Raw genomic sequence first — 15,909 nt, 5'->3', positions numbered from 1 at the left:
TTCTATTGTGTCTGAGCTAACTGACGAGCAGCAGAATTCTTCTGCTTCCACCCATGCTGGGTTGCTGGAATTGTGTAGTTGAAAAGAGAGAAATATTTAACAGTAGCATGGCATCTATAGCTTGTCTTAGCCCTTCTTAGCTCACTTAATTTTATGTACTAACATAAAATTAAACATTTTGTATCTAATGAACCTACGTTTGTGAGTGAACAAGTTTAAATTGATCTTTTTTCGTGTCTGAGTCTTCCATCTTTTTTGAGTATGTCAATTTCTCTGTTTTTCTGCAGACTTACGTCGGTTTCATTATCTATAAAACCCCCTCTTTAAATAAATCTGAAATATGCTTTTAATGTTTTTTATGTGATCTGATTCATGTGTTCGGTTTTGTCTGTGTTTGAATTCTAGGATTCCACAGCTGTGAAGATGACACCATGACATTAGGAGGAACATATGGATCTCCAGCACCATATTTCTCATGATGATGCACACTCACTGTGGGAAGGAAGGCTTTGCTCCACTATACCCCTTCCAGAAATGTGGGACATTAACACACTTCTCCACTGCGTCATGGGGGTTCTAACTCATCAGAGACGGTGCTAATGGAGGGCGTCCCCATGGCGAACACGTCCCTGGGCTCTGGGTCCGCGCCGCAGCCAGTCGCCCCGACAGGGAAGTCCTCAGCAATGGCCCCAGGCCTCGGCCTACCTCTGCAGGTCTTCTTCAGCCTCGTCATGGCAACCATCCTACTGGTGGCCCTTGCAGGAAATGTGGTGGTGTGCCTGATGGTGTACCAGAGATCCGCCATGCGCTCCGCCATCAACATCCTCCTGGCCAACCTGGCGTTTGCAGACATGATGCTGGCCATCCTCAACATGCCGTTCGCTTTAGTCACTGTTATGACCACCACCTGGATCTTTGGGAACACTTTCTGCCGGGTGTCTGCCATGCTCTTCTGGTTGTTTGTGATTGAAGGTGGAGCTATTTTGCTTATAATAAGCATTGATAGATTTCTGATTATTGTCCAGAAACAAGACAAGCTCAGCCCACAGAGAGCCAAGCTGCTCATTGTGATCACCTGGGTGCTCTCTTCGGTTTTCTCCTCCCCTCTGGCTGTAGGTTCCCCTCGCCTACAAATCCCCCCCAGAGCCCCTCAGTGTGTTTTTGGTTACAGCGCTGACCCAGGATATCACGCTTACGTCTTGATCCTCATGCTAGTTTTCTTCTTCATACCTTTTCTGGTCATGCTGTTCACATTCATGGGGATCCTGAACACCATCCGCCACAATGCCATCCGCATTCACAGCCACCCAGACAGCATGTGTCTGAGCCAGGCCAGCAAGCTGGGCCTGCTGAGCCTCCAGAAACCCTTCCAGATGAACATAGACATGAGCTTCAAGACCCGTGCCTTCACCACCATCCTCATTCTCTTCTCTGTATTTACAGTGTGTTGGGCGCCCTTTACTGCCTACAGTCTGGTGACTACTTTCAGTTTTGGCTTTTACCACAAAGACAGCTTTTTCCAAATCAGCACGTGGCTCCTGTGGTTGTGCTACCTCAAGTCTGCCCTGAACCCTCTCATCTACTACTGGAGGATCAAAAAGTTCCGAGATGCCTGCCTTGATCTGATGCCCAAATACTTCAAGTTTCTTCCTCAACTGCCGGGCAACACCAAGAGACGCATCCAGCCCAGTGCTGTGTACATATGTGGAGAGCATCGCTCTGTGGTTTAAAGGGAAAATCCACTCTTATAATATTGTTAGAAACCCTACTTTGAATCCATGTAACTTGCATTTGAGGTTGCTTGGTTCTTTATTTCTCTCAGTAGAAGCTCAGGCTGAAAGTAGCACTTCTTTGAAAAGCCAGGGGGCTGAGTAGCTGCTGAAGGGACAGACTCCTAAATCCTTAGAAGATCTGTTTGGAGTATTCTTATGTGCAGTCTGATATGAGAGCACTGCAGTTACCCAGGGGTTTAATCTAGGGATGCACGCATATCTGATATTAATACTGCTATTATGGGTGTTAACTGATATTTACAGATATTTTATATATTATATGTATTTCCATACACTTTTGACACTGTGTAAAAGGGACCTCACAACCTACATTGCTTTTCTACTTTAAACTCCTCATAATTTTTTGCTGCATCACTGTCAAGTAAATACTACATAGCCAACAACCTCCCCCTCTTGAAACACACAGTCACCAAGATGAAAGGAAATGTTGGTCGTTTAAATTTTTCAGCATTTCTATGTTTTTTTCTAGAAAACATGGATTTAATCTCAAATCTTTTTCTCAAACATTTTTGACAGTTTGATTCTGGTAGTGTGTGCTACCTGAACCTAAAGCCCCCACCTAAACCTAAAATGGGGATGATGGTAGGAGTCCTGCAGGATGATGTCCTGCAATCGGTGGTTTGCCCGTTCAAGTCCCACTCTGTCCACTTCTGTCGATGAGTTCTTGGCTAAGATACTTCACCTGGATTGCTTGCTGATGGTGTTCAGTGGTGCATTGGCAGCCTCTGTAAGTGTGCCCTAGGGCAACTGTGGCTTACCATCACCACTGTGTGAAAGGGTGAATGTCTGAATGTAGTGTGAAGTGCTTCAGTGTCCTCAGGACTTCACACTATACAAGTACAGGTCATTTACCAAAGCCCCCACAATGCTGTGCTTCTATCAGTCACCACCATCCAAAAAGGAAATGAGAAAGCTTGTTTCCTTTTTGAAACAAGCTTTTCCTTTTTTCAGTGACTCCTCGTCAGGAGTTGCAGCTTGCAATTAATCTCATCACATCAGAACCTGTTGTTTACAGGCTGTGTGTACAGATGGATGCAGTTGGAGAACAGCAGTGATAAGTTGACAAAAGTCAACTTATCACAGCTATGATAAGTTGACTTATCAACTTACCAGTCTGTTGCTTGGTGACTGAGCAGGAAGAAGTGATATTCAGACCTAAACATGTCCTTCGAGATTAAAATTTCTGCCATTCATTTCTACAAATGCAATCAAACTTTAAAATGGAACATAGAAAAAAAAAACTCCATCACAGTGCTTCAGAAGTGATTTGCAGTTCAGGGTGTTTGAATGTTGGAGCATCTTATTTTTATGTTGTTAGTCACTCAACTAGTACTGAAGAAGAAGCAAAATGGGAAAGAAGCAGGAAGGTGGATCTTAAATCCCCACTGTTGGGAGTGGGGTCTGAGTCATTTCCTTCAGGTTTGATGAAGAAAATATCAAACCAGGTAAAGAGCAGGTTATTCACACTACAAAACTCTAAATTTGACTGTGTGTTTTTAGTGGTTTGTGTGGTTTAAAGCCTCCCATGCACCCACAGTGGTGGTGACAATGTTAGGACTTTGTCTACAAAATCGGTGGGTTGCCGGTTCAAGTTGCTCTGAATATCTGTTGATGTGTGTGTTATTCTATCTGTCTTTGCGTTGTTGGGCAAGGTACTTTACTCACCTTGCCTGCTAATGGTGGTCAGATGATGATTATATTGATTTTAAACAAAGGCAACTCAACACTGCCTTGATTTGAAGGAACTCTGTGTTTTAACAGTTGTTCAATTTTGATCTTCAGTGGTTCTAAACCTGTCATTGGTTATAAACAGGCACTGGTCCTAAGCAGTGCCTGGTTATGGCATAGTATAGTAGATGTTAGGGTTCTACTACCATGTTTTCAGAAATATCCTACCTTCCATCTTCATGCATGTTTACATTTACATCTCCCATTGAAATTGTTATCTCTCCCAGTCTTAAATCTTGAAGCTCACTGTGTTGGTGAAAGTGGAAGTGTGGTTGCATTTTGAGTCTGAATATGCATTTGAAATTATTCCCAGCTTGAATTATCAAACAACCATTAAAATCATCTTAAATCAAAGACACTTTGACACTTCAGTGGCTGCTTTTGTATTAGAAAAGTTTTATTCTAGTAAGAATTGAGTCCATTTACAGCTTTCAAGTCTATTATACGTTTGAACCAAAGTTGCATTGAAACGTAAGAAACTATATGAGACTTTGGCCAAAATTAAGCTATATGTCCACAGGCACAGGAACTGTGGTATCTTCTCTCTTAAACAAATTTACACAGCTGGAATTAGACAAAAATAGAATAAAGCTTTGTAGGGGTCTTATAAACAATAATTTTACTATTTGAGTATTGTATCCATTATTCTGTTCATTAAGCGAGTAACTGAATAAAAAATTTGACAAAATAAAATATTGGCACATACTGCCATAACAGCAGCATTAATATTAGTTATCAACCTTGGCCCAAATTTATGTATTTGTGCATTTATTGCAATTACTTTCCTGTAGCTTAAAAAATTATAATAACAGCTGACTAATTTCACTTTGACAAAAATTCTGCCAAAATCTTAAATTATATTCAGTTTAATAATAAAGCAGCAGGCTCACAAAGACACATAAAAAATGTCTATCATCTTCAGTCAATTTAATAGGTGAAGTCTCACTTTGCCCAACCACTTCTAGCTTTTGTGTCCAAGTGCACGACGGGATTTGGCACCTTTCGTTACACACAAAAACAAGTATGTTGCTACTCTTTTGTTGTGACTGGAATGGTAGTAAATTTATTTTCTGGTTTGTCTGTAAAGCTACACTTACGCTAAGCATCAGCTACAGGAGCCTGCTGAGTTCTGTCTATCTGCATCAGTCTTTGCTCAACCGTATTCATATACTCACCATGCTCCGAACCAGCCACTAGGCAAAAGAACTGCTATCATACTCCATGCCAGTGATTTTCATGCCAGTCTTTGGTGTCCCGATAAACGCTAAAAGCTGGACTTTATCATCAATTAATGAAATCCCCTTGGATGCCTCGGAAAAACTTGAAAATTGGAGGTTATGCTACTAGCATAACCTGAACAGGAGCTACAGGAAGCTGGAAGTGAGAATGTTACGCAACAAAAATAATCACCTGTCTGTAACACACTGCGCTAAATATTAAAACATAACTTAACAAAGCTTCGAGGCAAGTAATGTGCCTCGAGGAATTTTAATAATCAAGGTACTGAAACCATTTGAGTACCTCAAATTATTCTTGACAGTTTGATCACTTTCTTCTCCACATCTCAGCTTCTCTGGAGACCAGCATTTAAAGAAGTAGATTTTTCCGAAAAGCAAATAAAAAGACTTTCTGAACCAGGAATGCACTGAATGACCTGTGCTCTGTGAGAGAGTAATGTTTGGAAAGTAAAGGAGAGGCTGACTTTATTGATCCTGCCTGTGTCCTTGCATTGAAAATGAGTCAATGGTGGGGAAACAGCGTGTACAATAGTGGAGTTTTTTTTTGTTTTTGAAGCATGCAAATGAACAGCTGAAGTGCCACAGCTTATTTCAAATGTATATTTCTATTTTAATGTTTTTATTGTGCCTATTAGTTAGTCTGTTGCCAGTCAGAATGCTGCTATTATCTGGTGAAAATGTGCAATTTTGGTGTACTGTACTGCTGAATGTAATAAAGACCTAGACATTTCTTACATTGGTAAACGGTCTTCGGTGACTTTTTGCTTGTTTTTCTGCTTCCGTGTGTCTGGGCAGTCTAGGCATTTGAATTTTTTAATGCAGTAATCGAGATTGTTGAACTATATAATTTTATATCTCAGTTGCTTTCTTTTGTATTTTTCATATCATAATGACTTTATTAGGGTTAGTATTTTTTTTAGACTAACCCTAGTCTAAAAAAAAAGCTAGCTAAAAAACAGGAGATGTTCCCCCATCAAGACAGGTCCAGTCTGTCTTGATGGGGGCAGACCCCCAGCGGAAGAATGGTCCTGAATAAACGGGAAGCAGTATGTTCCGGTTTGATGCAGCATTTAACTTCACATTTGTATTCAAATTTGATACAGATTTTTAGGTGGCTATTCGACTGGTGTCAGAGTCTGGTCCGCATTGCAGGAAGTAAGTTGGGCTCGATACTGGTGAAAGTTGGTCTCCACAAAAGCTACCCTTTGTCACTGATTCTGTTCATAACTTTTGTAGACAGAATTTCTAGCCGCAGTCAAGGTATTGAGGGGATCCATTTCGGTGGCAAAATCTGAAAAAAGCAGATTTCAGATCTGCTTTTTTCAGATCTACTGGCTTCATCAGATCGTGGTATATATCTTTTGCTGGAGCGGTTTGCAGTCGAGTGTGAAGTAGATGGGATGAGGATCAGTGCCTCCAAAATGTGAGCCCATGGTCTTGAGCCGGAAAAGGGTAGAGTGCCTTCTTTGGGCCAGGTCATGAATTGTCATGATAGACACGCTGTCATGTCTGAGGCACATAGTGTGGATGCTCATACTAAAAAATAAAATTATTTTATTGGGAAGAGTCTGTAACTGTAACAGTGAAAATTAATTTAGGATATTTTCATGTTTCTTTAGTGGAAAGTATTTATTTTTCTTGATAAAAAAGAAGAAAAATCTTACATTGATTAGTAAAGCTAACAATCCCCACAATTTGGACAGTTTTGGCCTGGCTCATTAGCAGAACATCATTAGCTGTAATTTATTGTTACAAAGATCAATCAAAATTATCATAAGAAATGTATCACAATAAATGATAAATTATATGATATAAGTCCACCACTTGACATCACAAAGCTACCCCTAACCCTAACCCTAACCCGTTAACGCTCCTGCTAAGGTTTCTTTCAGCACCTTGGGAAGCTGAAAGAAAAAATGCCCACGTGCTGGCACTTGCAATTCAGTCAATTCAGGTCTGTTGTTCATTTTCCCAGGTTCTGACTGGCTGTACTTTATCTGTGTGGTTATACTTTGTGTCTAGGAGATGTTAGCAGATGGTAAAAAGCAGCTACTCGCTTAAGTTTGCTTAAGCAAACCTGGACCCTCAGCTATTGAGACATGATTACTTAATGTAGGTATGACTGAAATGCGGTTATTAGGGTTAGGGATAGGGTTAGGGTCTTTCAAATATTTAAGATGTGTTTTAGAAAAACAAATCCACAAATTGGCTAATTTTACACAAAGAATTTTGAGTTACCAAAATTCCAAAAAAATCTGGATTAGGGAATGTTAAATTTAGTCCATATCTGTAGTCCAGTAACAAATCCCCAAGAATGTGACTTGGTCTGAACTCCTCTTGAGTGGCTACAGACCATAGCCAAAAGATTTCCATGTCACTAAAAATTATATGGCAAAGACTCGACAACAGGTGCGTTTCCAATGACCATATTGACGTTTGACTAATTTGACTTTTCAAAGATAAATTTGCTTAATGGAAGCATCCATCCATCTATCCATTTTCTTCTGCTTATCCGGGATCGGGTTGCGGGGGTAGCAGCTTAAGAAGGGAGACCCAGACTTCCCTCTCCCCAACCACTTGTTCCAGCTCTTCAAGGTGTTCCCAGGCCAGCCGAGAGACATAATCCCTAGTCCTGGGTCTTCCCCAGGGCTTCCTCCCGGTGAGACATGCCTGGAACACCTCACCAGGGAGGCATCCAGGAGGCATCCTGACCAGATGCCTGAGCCACCTCAACTGGCTCCTCTCAACGTGAAGGAGCAGATGACTGAGCTTCTCACCCTATCTCTAAGGGAGAGCCCAGCCACCCTATGGAGAAAACCCATTTTGGGAGCTTGTATTCAGGATCTCGTTCTTTTGGTCATGACTCAAAGCTCATGACCATAGATGAGGGTAGGAATGTAGATCGACCGATAAACTGAAAGCTTTGCTTTTTGACTCAGCTCTCTATTCACCACAACGGACCGGTACAGCGGCCGCTTCACTGCAGATGCTGCACCCATCTGCCTGTCAATCTCCCGCTCCTTTCTTCCCTCATTTGTGAACAAGATCCCGAGATTCTTAAACTCCTCCACTTGAGGCAGGACGACCCCCTCAGACCCGGAGAAGGCACTCTACCCTTTTCTGGCTCAAGACCATGGCCTCGAATTTGGAGGCACTGATCCCCATCCCGGCCACTTAACACTCGGCTGCGAGCCGCTCCAGTGAGAGCTGCAGATCACGACCTGATGAAGCCAACAGGACCACATCATCTGCAAAAAGCAGAGATGCAATCCTAAGGCCACCAAAATGGATCCCCTCACGACCTCAGCTGCGCCTAGAAATTCTGTCCACGAAAGTAATGAACAGAATCGGTGACAAAGAGCAGCCTTGGCAGAGTCTAACTCTCACTGGAAATGAGCCCGACTTAGTGTCGGCAATGCGGACCAGACTCTGATACCGGTCGTACAGGGACCTAACACCCCATATCAAAAGGCCCAGTACCTATACTCCCACAGGAACCTCCACAGGGTTCCCCGAGGGACACAGTCAAATGCCTTCTCCAAGTCCACAAAACACATGTAGACCGGTTGGGCGAACTCCCATTCACCCTCCAGGACCCTGCTGAGGGTGTAAAGCTGGTCCAGTGTTCCACGACCAGGACAAAAACCACATTGCTCTTCCTGAATTCGAGGCTCGACTGTTATGATTCATGTCCTGTCCATGCTGTGTTAAGCACTCATTCAGTTCACCTGCCACGCCTGATTGCTTACCTGTTCCACCTGGGCTTTGCCCTACTTAAACACCCCTCAGCCTCTGCTTCCTTTCCAGATTATCGACAGCCATGAGCCAGTAGAGAGCCAGCGTTTCCTTCCAAGCCTTCAGTGTTTCTTTGACCCCCCCTTCTGACCATGGATTTACCCCTCCTGCCAAGCCCTTCACGGATCCCTTCTATTCTGGATTTCTGGACCCTGACCCAAGCTCTGCCTCTTGACCACCGATTACTGCCTGCCCCTCAAAGCTAAGTTTGCTCTCTCTGTCCTCCTGTGTATGACCTCAGCCTGTTATTCGACAAAGTCCCTGGGTGTTGCATTTTGGATCTCCCCGTGGAGATCTTCATTGCCTCCTCAGAACCCTGTTCCATTGGTTTCCTGCATCTCCCTGTCATCAGACCCTCTGTTCCTCTGCTCCACCCGTCCACTGCTCTACAGGTCAGTTAAGCTGAACATTTCTAAGATACCCCTCCTTTATCTGTGCATCACCAGTCTTCTCCCCTCTCTCCTCAGTGCTGTGTTTGATGACCTCTCCCTGAGCAGAAACCAGTATCTGAAAAAAATAAACTTTTTCCCTTTTTGTATACTCCTGTGTGTGGTTGAATTTCCGGGTCCCCTCTGAGTGTCCTTACACTCGACTATCTGACGGACCCTCATCTCCAGGACCCCTGAATAGACCTTTCCAGGGAGGCTTAAGATTGTGGCCCCTCTGTAATTGGAGCACACCCTTTGATCCTCCTTTTTAAACAGTGGGAATGCCCTGAATTGGAAGACTGACAATACAAAACAAGTTGTTTTTTTTTTTTATCTTTGTTCAAAACTGCAATGGAAATACTTTTTTTGCATCACAAGTCATGATCAACAACCAAATTTTGCTGCTGGCACAAACCACGAAGAAGAAGACAACAGGAAGCATAAACAAACTTCCTTGTAAGAAATTTCATAAACAAACTTCCTTGTAAGAAATTTCGCAACATATCAATTGCGAAATTGTGTTTTTCGACAGGTTACATGACACTACATTCGAACATGCATGGAGAAAAGTATGATTATCCAAAATATACAATAAAAATGTACTTACTTCCCATATCTACCAAGTAGGGAAAATTTGAAATAATGTACCAATGTTATGAGATTATTAAAAATCTCGATTTTGGCTTAATAAATTAAAAAATGAATCCATTTTTTTTTCTTCAATTTTTATTTCAAACAATAAAACGAACTGCCTGAAAATTCCTTCACTACAGAGCTTACCTGCTTATCCAATTTCAGACAATTTTCAAAAATGACACCAACATTTCTAATAGCAGGAAGGAACCAAGAATTGTATCTTCTATTTATAAGGCTCTTTTGTACAAACAAAGTAACTTGAGTTTTATTTAGATTTAAGTGAAGAAAAATTTGGTTCATCCATTAACTTCTGTTAAGCAATCTGTTAAAGACTGTAGGGAATCATCTGTATGTAGTTTCTTGAGGGGCATGTATATTTTGTACATCATCAGCAAAGCAGTGAAAAGAGATATTAAATTTCTTATAAATATATCCACTGTGAAAATATCCTGCACTTTTCCTATCAGTCAAAGCCTGATTGGATGTGGACTGGTGTGATCTGCTGAAAGAGACAGCAATTGTTGAACAGAGTTTGATTTGCACCTAACTTGTAATTTGAAAGAATGGGTGCCGTTAATAATTTTTCTCTGTGGGACTCATTATGCAGCCAGCAGAGAGCATGTCCAGAGCTTTAAAGCTCATTTTAATCAGACCACTGAAGAGCATTACTAGGCAACAGGAACTTGTGGATGTCTTCAGAGGATGCATGATGACGGTGAATGGAGTCATGTAAACCATACAGATGAAGTCAGACTCTTATCTCCCCATATATCGCTACTTTCTGTCATCTGAATCAGAAAGACAGGATGTTCTTTGTTTAACATTGTGACTGAATTTTGTTCTGTTTGGCTTTTAGAGGGAAACAGAGAATTCAACTGTATTAGGATACCACCTGTGCAACAAGTCGTGAAATTTCTTCTCTTTCCACAGTCAACTGTCAACTGTATTATAAGAAAATGGAAGTGGTTAGTCATGACAACTTAGCCACAAATCTGTAGGCTACATAAACTATGCTGAAGTGCATAGTTTGAAGATGTCAGCAACTTTCTGCAGAGTCCATCACTATCGACCTCCAAATTTCATGTGACCTTCAGATTAGCTCAATAACAGTACACAGAGAGCTTCATGAAATGGGTTTCCATGGTGGAGCAGCTGCATCCAAGCTATACATGACCAAGTGCAATATAAATCATCAGATGCAGTGGTGTAAAGCACACTGCCTCTGGATTCTAAAACAGTGTTAATCAGCATTTTCTGGAGTAAAAAATCACGTTTCTCCATCTGGCAAGTCTAGGTTTGGAGGTTGCCAGTACTTGTCTGACTGCATGGTGCCACGTGTAAAGTTTGGCACAGTGGAGTGGAGTTGTTTTTTTCAGGAGCTGGGCTTGGCCCCCTTAGTTTCAGTGAAAGGAACTCTGAATGCTTCAGCATACCAAGACATTTTGAACAATTTCATGCTCCCAACTTTTTGGGAACATTTTGGAGCTGGTCCCTTCCTCTTCCAACATGACTGTGCACAAAGCAAAGACAGAGTCTGGTGTGGATGAACTTGACTGGCCTGCAGAGTCCTGACCTCAATCCGATAGAACACCTTTGGGATGAATTACAGACTGATATTGTATGAGAAGAGCCAGGCCTTCTCATCCAATATCAGTATGTGACCTCAGAAATGTGCTTCTGGAAGAATGGTCAAAAATACCATAAAGGTAAAGGAAGGTACATTTCCAGCAACAAGGCAGTTCAAAGTGCTTTACATAAAGGAAATACAAACAAAACAATCAAAACAAAAGTAAGACAAGAAGATAAAGTACAAAACTAAATATTGCTTCCACAGGTATGGCGGAATTTTTCTGCCAAGAGCACACATTTTCAGCCTGAAAGCAGGACTTCATATATTTCTTCTCAAAACTTCTCTTCACGCTCAGACTTAGTCTCTGTTCGGACTCTGCTTGCTTTTGGAAATCTCTCAGTCAATAAAATGAAAGCGTTGTACTGGGTGCGTTTGTTTCCTTCTAGTGGGTGTGCCTGTGTGGCTACTATCGATTGTAGGAACCTGCGCCACCCACAGAGAGAAACAACGGCCTCAGCTTTCTGCTCCATGTTACACTAAACATCTGCCAGCAGTCACTAACAGCCTTCTGATCTTAGGCATGAGTTCACCCAACCAACTCCCTACATCTAGTGGTGATTAAGTAAACTAACATGAGTTTCTCTATGTCATGCTTCAATATTAAAAGTATAAAGCTGTTGGTCTAAAGCAGGGGTGCCCAAAGTTGGTTGTGGAGGGCCGACACCCTGCATGTTTTAGTCTCTCCCTGGTGGTAGTAAGAACCTGTTCAGTATGTCAATGTTCTTCTTAGGCCTCTAATGAGCCATCATTTTAACCAGGTGTGTTAAACCAGGGAGAGAACTAAAACATGCAGGATGCCGGCCCTCCAGGACCGACTTTGGGCTCCCCTGGTCTAAAGTAATAAGTAGTACTCCACAATTTCTGAAGGTGATAAACTAAACAGACAATCAGGGCAAAGAAATGACACATCAAGAAGGATAAAGCACATGCAGCAACATTCAAACATGAGCCAATAAAGGCAGTGAGGTCAGGGAGTGAGTATATGTGGCCATGAGATGTGACCTACGTCCATGATAATTTCTCACAGGGACAGTCTCTGGGACAGGGTTAGGGTTAACATCAGTCGTCATAAAGTGCTTCAAGATGCTAGTCAAGACCCACGTCTATGATTTTGATTCAGTCTGGTGTCTCTGGATGCTACTCAGCCTGAGGGAAAGGGCTGGAACAGACTGTGCATAATGGGTGGAGTCTTTCATGATGTGGAACTCGTGCGTCGTAGAGGTCTCCTCCTTGAAGAGTTTCCTTGTCCCTTCTGAAATCCACCACCTTCGTCTTCATGCTGAAGCAAAAGTTATTTTCTGCACCAGGTGTTTCACCTTCTCTTTGTATTTGGACTCGTGATGCATCATATAGTGAATTTTGTCTTCAGCAAATTTCACTATATGACAGCTGGGATGTTTTGCCGAGCAGATATGTATCAGCAGAGTGAGGAGGAGGGGGCTTAGTATGCAGCCCTGTGGCGATCCAGGGTGGAGCGATGGAAGGAAGAGCCATGGAACCTCTTCCTTCCATCTCTCGAGGAGGAGGGAGACTTCAGACCTCTACACATCACGATGCAGGAGTTTCACATCATGAAGGACTTCACCTATCCTGCACACAGTCTGTTCCAGCCCCTTCCCTTAGGCTGAGGAGCATCCAGAGTCACCAGCCTGAGAAACTTGCAGCTGAACTCCAGCGTCCTGAACTCAAGCTGGACTTAATTAGCTACATCTTACTTTTTAAAAATGTATTAATTTATTTACACACAGTATATGTGTGTAAATAAACACACATATACCACTTACACACAGTATATATCTAAATAAGTATTTATTATTTAGACTTGTTAATCTTGGTCCAGAGTTCAAATTTCGCACCCCAAGCAACCATTGTGTATTGTCAAACCATTTAAAAATGGCATGACAATAAAATTGTTTGAATACATTTTTGTATGGTTATATGCAACTCCCCCCTCAAAGAAAAAAATTATGTATATTCCTGTAATAATTGACTATGATTTCCAGTTTCTCATCAAAGAAATGAGAGCAATCCAAGAAATTACAGGGAACAGAAAAGCTGAGCGGAATGATTTTATATTAAACAATGTGTTATACATTAGGAAATATATTAGGAGGAAAAAGCCTCAGATGTTAATTCAGTGTAATGTAGTTAAATTCCATGATGACAGCCAAAGCAGTTTTGCCAACACAAATCCCAGCTTCCCATGTGACTGCAGCATGTTCAGTGTGGAGGCAGACACGCTGCATCCATGGAGGAGGCAGTACTGAGCAGGGCTTTGCATCTGTGAAGTCATCATACAAATTGCACATGCTCAAGATTGCCATGGAAACAAGTTTCTCTTATCAGAGGCCAGTTTCTTTTTTTTTTTTACTTGTCTCTTATGGTTTCTTCTTTGACACCCAATGATAAATGTCTGAGGAATTTCAATTTAAAAAGGATGAGTGGTTCAAAAATAGAGCCACCTACTTTCAGAAGATGATTCACATATAAAATAAATCTGCAAATGATCTCCACTTCTCACATGCGTTCATATTATTCTGTTGGTTAGTTTTTATTTGTTTCTCTAGGTTCTGGAATGCTGACACGGATGAGCAATGGACTTTGATCCTCCTTGATTAAATGAGAAAACCTACTTAGTACTTATAGGTTAACAGAGCAAAGTGGCAATGTGGCTATGGATGACATGTAAAGGAATGTAAAAGTCTTTTTGCCATCCAATCGCCAGTCTAATCTGTGTAAATAGATTAGACTCCTCTAATCTGTAGGTAGTGTGGTTTTATGAATTAATAAAATAATAAAAATCTATTTAGTTTATTTATATAGTGTTCACAACAAATACCTTCTTGAGGCACTTTACAAAAAATTATTTAAATTCAATCACACAAACATTCCAATTGATGTGAACTATAAAACATTATTTAAAATTGGTTTAAAAAGTTTCTATCTGAGGTCTATCACACCTCCAGGACCAGAACATTGTGCTTCATGTAGGGATCAATGGTGCAGGATTTAGGTTTAAATCCTGTCTGACAAATTCCAGTTTCCTCATGTGAACTTTCCTCACACTCCAAGATAACTTGTGGCGTACCACAGCACTCTGTGTTCGGACCACTTCTCTTTGCTAAATTTGGACATTCTCTTTGCTTCCAATTGGAAAAATCATCAGACAGAATGGGATAAATGTTCACTTATACTGATGATACTCAGCTACACATCTATCAAATTAGTCTGTCCTCCTCATGGACTTCATTTATCTGTGTAAAGGTAAAGGTAAGAGATGGCAATAACATTCTTTTGCTTAGTTTTTACTGAAGTGTGTGCTACAGTTTGTATGCGTTAACAATGCAGAAAAGAAACAACCCACAAACTGCTGTGCTAGATTAGCAGCAAAATAAACATTAAGCCTGAAAACATAACAGACTGAATGTTCTGTTTGTGTGGGAAATAGAGTATTTTTCCTGAAACATAAAGTGGTGCTGTTGTCAGTAGTTATGGCAACGAATCTGTGTGTAGCTTATCCGACACAGAGGGCAAGAAAGAAGTGGCTTTGAGTTGTACTTTTCCCTTTGCTGTGGAGCATAACACTAAATTAATACCTGGGGGCGTTGTGGAACCATGAACCAAGAATGGCAGCTTAAAGTGGATGCTCCGTGTGACCTGGGCCAAATCTTCAAAAAAAAAAAAAAAAAACAGGATTAGTAACGTAAACTGGATCCGAAAATGTCAAAATCAACCACTCTTTGTCAGGAGTGATGGTTTTGGTGAGGTGAGGTAAGACGCAGGCAGCCCAGGATGAAGATAAGATGATGGTTTAATAATGAATTGCCAAGGAACAGAACAACGAGGACCACAAGAAATACACGACGGACGTAGACAGCATAAGACATTAGACAAGGACCCGACGACGAACACAGACAACAGGTGGGACTAAATACACACAAGGGGTGATCAAGGGAACGAGACACACCTGGGAAACAATCAACGGGGAAGACGCAGAGACAGAGACTCACAGGAAGGAAACTGAACACAAAAAACTCCAAAAATGAACACACAGAAACACGATCATGACACTTTTAAGGACTGTGATATTTTCACATGAAAACCCGGTAACCAAAAACCAGCTAAACCTGATATTTCAGTAACAGATGAAGACAAACAGGGGGCCGCTAGCATTGATAGCATGTGTGACCTTAGCACGGTGCTAGCTGAACTTGGGTCGTTGCATTCAGAGTTTGGTGGATTTGGAAGCAAACTGGACAGCATAGATAACCGTATGGGTGAAATGACAAAATCCATTGCATCTCTGGAGGAAACATAGCAGACGTAAAGCAAAATGTTGCCGCTATACTAGACTGGAGGAAGCTGAAAACAGAATCGTGTCGGCGGATGAACTTTTAGAAACTAGTACCGCTAATATTGCCAAAGCCCTGTAGCGAATATCCTACTTGGAAGCTAAGACCGACGACCTGGAGAATCGAGGCTGAAGGAAGAACCTACGCCTTTTTAGGCTCCGGGCGAGCGCTGAGGGTCAGCGGCCTTTGCTGGAGTTTATACAGATGCTGCCGCGCTGGCTGGAGACCGATAGACCTTTCACCATTGACAGGGCCCACCGCACGATGGCACCTCCAAAACCAAACCGGCACAGAGCTGTCCTCATCCGT

General features: G+C 41.8%; 1 protein-coding gene across 1 annotated transcript in view; it reads left to right on the top strand.

The window, feature by feature from the left end:
• The window catches only part of gpr63 (G protein-coupled receptor 63), an 18,297-nt gene extending 12,804 nt beyond the window's left edge, over positions 1-5,493 (top strand). The window contains 2 exon segments of the mRNA XM_007542712.2: positions 406-571; positions 574-5,493. Coding sequence (XP_007542774.2) covers positions 451-571; positions 574-1,730 — 1,278 coding nt within the window. The 5' untranslated portion in view covers positions 406-450 and the 3' untranslated portion in view covers positions 1,731-5,493.
• Positions 5,494-15,909: the final 10,416 nt, after the last annotated feature.

The sequence above is a fragment of the Poecilia formosa genome, unplaced genomic scaffold (assembly GCF_000485575.1).
Source record: "Poecilia formosa unplaced genomic scaffold, Poecilia_formosa-5.1.2 Scaffold722, whole genome shotgun sequence".
NCBI classification, from domain to species: domain Eukaryota; kingdom Metazoa; phylum Chordata; class Actinopteri; order Cyprinodontiformes; family Poeciliidae; genus Poecilia; species Poecilia formosa.
This window is presented reverse-complemented; position numbering and strand designations above follow the sequence as displayed.